Genomic DNA, 8,688 nt, shown 5'->3' with positions numbered 1-8,688 from the left:
TCCATCCATCCATCCACCCATCCCACATGTCCTGTGCATCAGAGTTGGGCCTAAGTGGTGTGCTGAGGAATGGTTACTATCCAGCCCTCAAAAACCCAAACAAATCTCACTTTGAGCGCTCACCAATTTATGTGGTATAAATATGCTCCCACCATTGCTCGAGCTCTCAACCTGTCTCTGAGTGTGAAATTGGGGAAAGATGCATTCTGCGCTGAATCTGAAGGATGGGCCTGGGGAAGTCGGGGAGGGATGGAAGGTGGGACACAGGGGGCACAAGGGGGAGGCCCAGACACCCAAATGTAGTGCAGGTGTTCAGGATGTGTGTGGCCCTGGATGCCCCTGGGATGGACGGGTGATTAGATGAGGTTGGAAAAAAACTGAGGGCCCGGTCCTAAGAAGATGGGAAGGAGTTTGGGTTTGATATGAGGATCAGAGGCGATTTAGGCAGGTCGTAGTCATCGTGACCAGGCTTGTTTTATCAAAGGGCTTCCGGAGGTCCAGGTGGGAGGGAATGAGAGAAGGAAAGGGAAGAGCAGGGAGCCCAGAAGGAGGCTGCTGCAGGGGTCCAGCCTGTTGTGCTGCTCTTTGTCCTGGAGGTGGAGAGGAGGGGCTGGGAGGGCTGTCAGGCAGCTCAGTCTTCGGGACTCGGCACCAGTTGGCTCTCGGCAGGCAGGGAGCGAGGGTCGCTGAGAGCACGGGGCTTGAGCAGATCCAGGAGCTACCCTGACCCCATATCCAGCAGGATGTGGGAGCCCAAGAAGGAGGTGGTCGTGGATCCGGGCTCCCATCTGGGAATGGGAGGGGAGGGAGCTGCAGGACGGGGTCTCGGGGACACAAGGCACCTCCTAATCATTCCCTCCTGGCTGAGTCACAGCGGGGTGCAGTGCTAACCTCACACAGTGAGGGGTGGGGGAGAGGTGGACAGAGATGGAAGGAGCTGGGTAGATGGCCTTGCAGGCCGCGGAAGACAGGGCAGGGATGACTGTGAGTGCCACTCAGACCCTGGGCCTCTCTTGTCACTCCAGATACGTGTCCAGAGAGGGTTTCTATTTATAAGTGAGTAGGACGGCTGCTCCCAGCTCGGAAGGCTGGGGGTGGGGTGGGGTGGGACACATGTGATAGGTCTCAACTTTTGAAAGGAGTCAGACTGCTCTGTGATTCTCCTGAATGCTAGGGAACTATCACAGACACCCCAATGGTGGCCTTTGGGTGCTGGGGTTTATGGACACCTCCCTGCAAGCCAGTCCCTTGTCCTCCAGGAAGTGGAGTTGGGGAACAAGCAAGCCTTTGGGGGACCATTCTTCGACAGCTGACGGTGTCCACACTCTCCAGGGGTCGGGAAGGGTGCTGTTTGGGAGGTGTCTGGCTGGGGGGTGCCCCAGGCTTCCCGAAGTCCATGTGGGAACTTGACCTGGGCACACCCGTGAGAAGATGACGCTGGGAGTCACGGGGCTGGAGCAGAGCCAGAGCACCCCAGAAATGTAGGTTCTAATGGGAAAGCCCTTCTGTCTCATGGACAATCCATGCCCACTGCTATGAGGGGCACTTCTGGGGAACAAGCAGGGGTGCTCATACCCAGGCAAGGAACTTGAAAGGGTTTGTGAAGGAGGCACCTTTAGTTTTTTTTTTTTTTCATTGTTTTTTTATTTTGCAGTGCTGGGCATTGAACCCAGGCCCTTGCACATGCTGGGCAAGCACTCTACCACCGAGCCACACCCTCAGCCCTTTTATTAATTAATTAACTTATTTTGAGGCAGGGTCTTGCTAAGTAGCCCAGGCTGAATTTGAACTTGCAATCTTCCTGCCTCTGCTTCCTGAGTAGCTGGGATGACAAAGATGTACTGTCATGTCCAACGAGGAGGTGGCTTTGGGGAGGGCCTGGAAGGATGGGTGGGATGACGGCTGGAGTCAAGGGCAGAGAGGTCTGGGAGGACGGCCGAGGGGACATTATCAGCCTGGCTGGGAAATACACCGTGGTGGTGGCACAGGGCTGATGTGAGGCGCTTGAGCAGGGTGATAGGAGTCCAGCCCGGTGGTGGTGAAGGAAGCCAGAGCCTCCAGTCGGGGCAGAAGGGCCATCAGAGACAATGAGGACCCCACACTGGGGCTGAGGGGATGAGGTGGGGACGGTTCCACTAGCCACCCCATCTGTGGCCCGGGCACCTGACTGGCAGGAGGAGTGAAGGGCGGGCATGAATCCTAGACAACCCCAAGGTTCCCAGAATTGGGGGAAGGAGCAGGTTCAGGAGCAATGTAAGAGGATTTGTTTTGGAGTGGCTGAGTTTGAGATGGCTGCGGGCCATGCAGGGAGGGAGATCAAGCAGGCCTTGGCTCCCTGGATGAGGAGCCAGGGGCTCGGAGAGATTGTTTAGTGTTGTCTACACCCCAGTGACAGCTGGGGAGTTGGAGTGCGGTGATGGAGGAGGAAAGGCGCCGAGGGAGGGAGTGGGCTAGGCCGAACCCTGCAGAATGTTGGCAGAGACGGAAGGCAGGGGTTGGCCGCGCAGGGCCAGGAAAGCCAGGGGAGGCCAGATGTGAGGCCAGAGGGGCTGGCACAGGCTGGGCAGTGCCAAGAGGAGGCTGTGGGAGTTGTTGGTGTGGTGTGGATGAGGCCGAGAGGCCAGGAGCAGCGGTCAGCTCCCAGTGCAGGTGTGAGGGGTGGCTCCCGTCTAGGGAGGGAGGAGGAGGAGTCTGGCTGCAGGCCCAGAGCCCCGAGGTGGGAGGCCAGGGTGGGCATGGGAATAGGGGCTGAGGGCAGGAATGGCCCAGCAGGGACCTGAGTGGCCTGTGTGTTTACTAGGGGAGCCTTTGAGGTCTCTGGAGGCAGTAGGGACACAGGGATACCCCTCTGGGTGCAGTGGGCACGTGGTTCTGGAGGGAATATGTCGTTCCCTGGGCCCTCCTGCCTTCCGGATGACTGAGTGCCATGTCGCCCTGGCTCAGTGACCCCTGTCCCATCCCTGGAGCAGCAGGCAGGGCCATTAAAAGCAGAGGGAAGGCGAGCCAAGGAGTCGGACGTGGGGAAGCTGAGAGATGGTGGCTGGGACAGGACCTGTCCCAAACCCTCATCAGCTCTGGCTTGTCACCCCTCACATCTTCCCTGGGAAAAGCACATTGCTAGCTGCCGGGCCAGCTCTCCGGTCTCTTGTCTGGCCTGCTGCAGTCCCCTAATTGGTCTCGTTTCTCCCCTCAGAGCCATCTGCATGTAGACACCACTGCAGCCAGATTAATCTTCCTAACACTGCGCTCTGCACCCTTCCCCCAGCCTCAGTGGCGGTGCTCTGGGTGGAGGCAGGCCCAGCCTGACCCAGGATCAAGGCTCCCGCCTGGCCCGTCCACCCTGCAGCCCTCTCCTGTGCAGCCCTTACCACTCTCTGGTCAGGCAGACATGTGGCTCTTGGTCCTGGGGATGCCTTGCACAAGATTTCTTCCTCTATGTCTCCCGCCTCGGCCTCCTCCACCCTTTGCCCCTGCCCTCAGCAAGGTCTGAGCTCCCGGGCAATCCTGGCTCAAAAGTGCTGCCACACCGTGAGGCCAGCCCGCGGGGCTACCCACTCTTAGCCCAGGGCTGGGAGCTTTAGCAGGCGTTCAGGTCTCTGTTCTGCAAAGCAGCAGCATCGCAAGGTGGTGTCCCCCTGTGTGACACACGAGGGCCCTGGGGGTCTGAGACACTGAGGGACTAGCCCAGGGTCACAAAGGTAGAAAGTCTCAGGGCCCAGAGGCCTCTTGCCATCGAATCCTGTCCCACCTTGGGATCACAGCTGTTCTGCATGCAGAGAGCACTTCAAAGGGCAATTGAGGTTGAAGGCAATGCTGTGGATTCCAGGGAGTCCCGGAGGGAGTCCCTTGGTCCCAGAAGGACTGAGCCACTTACCTGGGGCCACAACTGCTTCAAGGGGACAGCTCAGGGTGGGGCACAGAGGTTTAGCGGTGCAGCAGCTCAGGCTGCAGCCTCCACTCGCCGGTCTCCACTGGACCTTGACATCGTGCACAGCAGTCCTTGCAGCCGAGACCCTGGAAAGGGAGCCTGCATCCGGGAATCAGGGAAGGGCGCCTGCAGCTGCCCGATGGGCTTGTGTTCGATCCCTGGGAGCTTTCTCTGGGTACCTGCTGGGACGGCATTATGGGAAGTGTCTCAAAGGCAGAGATGGTGAGGAAAGTGCAAGAGACCAGCTTCGTGCCTCTCTGGGGAGCCATGTGACCTCTGTCGGGTTCCATACCTCTGGAGCCTCAGTCCCCACCCCCCAGGCCATATAGGAGGCTCAGGTCCTTCCCTCTGTGGTTGTGCACATGGAGGAAGTGAAATCGAGGAGAAAGATCCTTGCCTAGTGTGCTTTGAGACCAGCAGAGCTGCGGTGGCAGACACTTGCCCTGCTCTGCCCCTTCCAGGCAGCAGTGGCCATAATTAAGGCCGCAGTCCCTGGGGCCACTGTGTTGCTAAGGTTGTGTCTCTGTGTCCTGTCCTGTGTTGGCAAAACATTCCCAGCCTCTGATTTAGTAACTTGGGCAGAACTGGCTGCCTGGGGGAAGGGAAATTTTTTCTCCCCTGGATCACTGGGGTGGGGGAGTCCTGGGCTCCAAAAGAAGAGGTCCCAAGTGTGTGTGTACAGGAGAGAGGGCACAGCGCCCAGGCCGCCTTCTGCCTGGCAGGCACCCCTGCTTCTCCAGGTCCACTGGGCAGGCTGAGGTGGCAGCCTCAGCCATTGCTGCCCACCCGCCAAGCAGTGGTGCAGACTTCAAGGGGCCTTTCTCTGTCTTTCTCAGTGAGCTTCTCAGGGCCATGCAGGTGAGCAAGGTGTGCTGTGTGCCGAGCAGGGGGCTCTCTTGATGCCATCAGGGCCGGATGAGAATAGGCTCTCCACATAGGCAGTCTTTGCCCTTTGTTTTGGTACTGGGCATCGAACTCAGGTCCTTGTGCTTGTGAGGCAGGTGGGAACCACTGAGCTAAGTCCCTGGCCCATGCCCTTTTGGATTTCACTCATTGAATTAAGTATGCAGCCAAAGCTACAGTGCCTTCAGCCATGTTTTAGAAAGTTTTAATAATTTTTATTTTTGGTAGCCTTTTCGAAGTACAGATGGAGTATGTCTCCATCAGAATGCTCGGTACCATGGCTTGAGTTATATGGCTTAGTGGTAGAGCTCTTGCCAAGCATCCACAAGGCCTTAGGTTTGATCGCCTGCACTACAAAAAATACAAGCAAATATCAGAATACTCAGTACTAGAAATGTCTTGGATTTGGGAATATTTACATACACGTGAGGGAATGGTGGGGGGTGGGGCCTATGTCCAAACACAAAACTCATTTATGTTTCTTACTTTCCTGTCTCTATCTCCTGGAGGTAATTTACAGACTATTTCTAGCACACCTGTATTTTGACCGTGACCCATCCCAGGAGATGAGGTGGAATTTTCCACTTGTGGTGTCGGTTCCACGTTAAAAACAGTTTTGGATTTTGGAGCATGTTGGACTTTGGATTTTCAGATTAGACATTCTCAATTCATATAATTTACGTGGCATAAATCCCCCTATTGTCAATGGGCCTCACCTGTTCTATGTGGATGCATCTTAGTTGATTTGAAATATAATGTCATCGACGTTAGAAGATGCATTATGTACTGAGCCCATCCATTTGTGTGCCTCGGGTCTGAGTCCTGACGGTCTAATCCTGTTACTGGGATCATCAGTGAAGTGGGGTGAGGGCCCGTCCTGGGCTTTCCTGCCCCATCTCAGCCTTTCCCGCTCACCTGTAAGGTGAGGAGGGCCTTTATGTGGGTGGCATGGTGTGAGGCATCACTCCTGCGTCCTCCATGCCTGTCATCTTTGTCCAGTCTGGGGTGGAAGCCCAGGCAGGTAGAGGGTGACCAGGAGGCGGGACCCTTGGCCATCGCTGGTCAGAGCGGATTTGAATGTGGGGTCCATTTTGCCAGGAGGGGCCTGAGCTCTGGGCTTCATCTACACCGACAGGGGCCACTTCCCCACCTCCTGCCCCGTGCTCACGCTGGAGGATAAAGGTCCTGCCTCGGTGTGATTCCGTTAAGTAGATCAGGTGGCCGTGCCCCCTCCTGCCTCCACTCAGTCTGTGGAGCAGAGATTTGCTCAAGATCTGTGAGAACACTGGGCTCTGTACCCCAGCAGCTCCCCGACACACTCACATTCTGGTCATCTGCTCCCACTGCTGACCCTGGCTGTACCCCTGTCTTGGGAAAGAGCCCCACGCGTGGCCTGAGTGCGTCTCCTCCCAGTGGCCATGGGACACCCCTCATCTGCGAGTGGGAACCCCTTCCTTCCAGCTCTGCTCACCTCCCTCCCAGGTTGGCCACACCGACGGGGCCATTAGGATACATTTGGCCACACCTGGGACCTGGCACCAGGCTTGGGCGGCCAGACACGGCATCTGGGTAAGCAGGAGGAGGTGTTGGATGGAACCAGGGCCCCAGTGGGCTATTTCTGTAACTCAGACTTCTTAGCAGCTACTCTGGACTTTGGGCTTCGGGTCTGACCTTCCCTGTCAGTGGGCTCCCCTGGGCCTGCATCTCGTCCTCAGCCACACCCCCTCTTCTGCCAGCCAGAACCGGGCTCCTGCTGCCCGTTTGTCCTTCTCACCCTCGGGGAGACCCACGCACCCTTCGGGGTTAAAGCCCTGCGTTCTGACTAAGCTTTGGCCAGTATGTTCACCGTTAACCTGCCTTCTCTCCCCTGAATTCCCGGGTTCACTTCTGGATCATTTGACTTTGCCCCACGGCAGGGTCTAAGTCCCCTTGTGGTTATCCAGCTGTTCAGTGTGTGTACAGCTTGTTTCCAGCTGGACATGAGCTCCAGGATGCGGGCGTGTGGCTGCCACATTTGCCTGGCGCTTTGCTAGACATCCAGGGGGTGATTCCTGCTGAAAGGCAGGGCACCGGTGTGCTGAGCAGCAGATGAGATGGGGTTTGTCATTTGTTCTCCTGAGGCCCTCTGTGGGTTGTGTCCTTGGTCCCAGTCCCAGACCCTGGGTAGGTGCATCAAAGGAATTACTTCCAGCATTTTACAGAGAGGTTGGGAATCCAATGCTGAGGTGACAGAGTGAGCGACAGAGAGGCTGGGACTTATCCCAGGCATTCTGGGCTCGAGCTGAGGCTGCAGGTGGCTCCTCTTCCTAGGGGTCTCCTCCTGTGTGTGCGTGTGCGTGTGCGTGTGTGTGTGTGTGTGTGTGTGTGGCTAGATGTGTGTTCCTGTTTGCCTGTGTGTGTGTCTAGGAAGCAAGCACAGTTTTATACCCATCCAGCACAGGCCTGCCTGGCCCAAGGAGTAGTGTGGAGCTGTGTGACTGTGTGTGGGCCCACGTGACTGGGAGTGCACCGGAAGCCTTGGCCGTGGCCCTCTGATGTCGGCTGGCACCATTGCCCTGCCGGCCCCTGCCACCTTGCCGGCGTGACGTGCTCCACCCATCAGAAGTAGAGAAGAAAGCACACATGGGCCCTCAGTGAGCCTGTGCCCCGGGACCTCAGACCGGCCATGGGGAATGGCTGGAGGGAGCTGCCCCAGCGCGTGATCCACACCCCACGTCCCTGTTCTTGCCTCTTCTCTCCCCGGGGCCCATGTTTGGAGGGGAACTGGGATGTGGGGCTCAGGGAGGAGCCTGCTGCTTCACGCCCCCCTGCCCTCCAGCCCGAGGAGCTCACCAACGCCCTGGAAATCAGCAACATCGTCTTCACCAGCCTCTTTGCCCTGGAGATGCTGCTGAAGCTGCTCGTGTACGGCCCCTTCGGTTACATCAAGAATCCCTACAACATCTTCGACGGTGTCATCGTTGTCATCAGGTACGGCGTGCCTCGCGGCTCTTCCTGGGAGGAGGAGTCTGGGGTTCGGCCCTTGAGCCACCACCCCTCCGAGGTGAGGGCCCTTCTGTGGCCCCCACGCTCCAGCCCTTCCTCTCCTGGGCACAGCTGGTTCTGTGGGACTGGGGCCTATTGATCCTCTGGCCAGGCCCCTCTCCTCTCCCCACATCTACCTCTTGTCCTCAACCCTGCCCAGTGGATGAGAATTAGGGACTCGGCTTTGGAGAGGAGTTGGAGGAAGAGGGAGGCCTGGCCTGCTGTCCTTGCTTGCAAAGGGCTTGGAAACCTACACACACACCAGCAACTTGCTTTGGGGTTTCCAAGACTGAGAAAGTACTGCAGACCCCCAGGCCAGGGCCAGGAGAAATGCTTTATTGCTTTTTGAAATTGGCTTTAGATTTCACTGAAGAACAAAGCACACATTTCATACCTCAGTGCAGTTGCATGGGCCGGATTTGGGGAGGGGGCTGCTCTGTCTCTCAAGGCAGGGCTGGGGGCTAGGGGCTGCGCTGCCCCCTGGAACCCTCACCACCTCAGGGCACCCAGGGCCCATCCAGTTCTCCTCCTCCTGTGCTGGGCTGGCTCAGGTGCTGGGTCCCCCGAAGGGGCGGGCAGCAGGTGGAGGGCGGGGTCTCAGGCTGCCTGTCCGCCCCCTCGCAGTGTGTGGGAGATCGTGGGCCAGCAGGGGGGCGGCCTGTCGGTGCTGCGGACCTTCCGCCTGATGCGGGTGCTGAAGCTGGTGCGCTTCCTGCCGGCGCTGCAGCGGCAGCTCGTGGTGCTCATGAAGACCATGGACAACGTGGCCACCTTCTGCATGCTGCTCATGCTGTTCATCTTCATCTTTAGGTGGGCGGGGAGTGGCCCTTGGG

The 8,688-nt window shown here is 57.9% G+C and overlaps 1 protein-coding gene across 1 annotated transcript in view; it reads left to right on the top strand.

Annotated features, from left to right (window-relative positions):
- Positions 1 to 8,688, top strand: part of Cacna1g (calcium voltage-gated channel subunit alpha1 G) — a gene marked incomplete at its 5' end in the record, with an annotated part of 56,339 nt that overhangs the window by 18,111 nt on the left and 29,540 nt on the right. Inside the window, 2 exons of the mRNA XM_033763102.1 lie at positions 7,650 to 7,801; positions 8,480 to 8,665. Coding sequence (XP_033618993.1) covers positions 7,650 to 7,801; positions 8,480 to 8,665 — 338 coding nt within the window. The remainder of the gene's footprint in view (positions 1 to 7,649; positions 7,802 to 8,479; positions 8,666 to 8,688) is intronic.

This window comes from Fukomys damarensis, unplaced genomic scaffold, assembly GCF_012274545.1.
Source record: "Fukomys damarensis isolate Sample0158 unplaced genomic scaffold, DMR_v1.0_HiC HiC_scaffold_13, whole genome shotgun sequence".
NCBI lineage: Eukaryota > Metazoa > Chordata > Mammalia > Rodentia > Bathyergidae > Fukomys > Fukomys damarensis.
The sequence above is the reverse complement of the archived record's forward strand: the minus strand, read 5'-3'. Positions and strand labels throughout refer to the sequence as shown.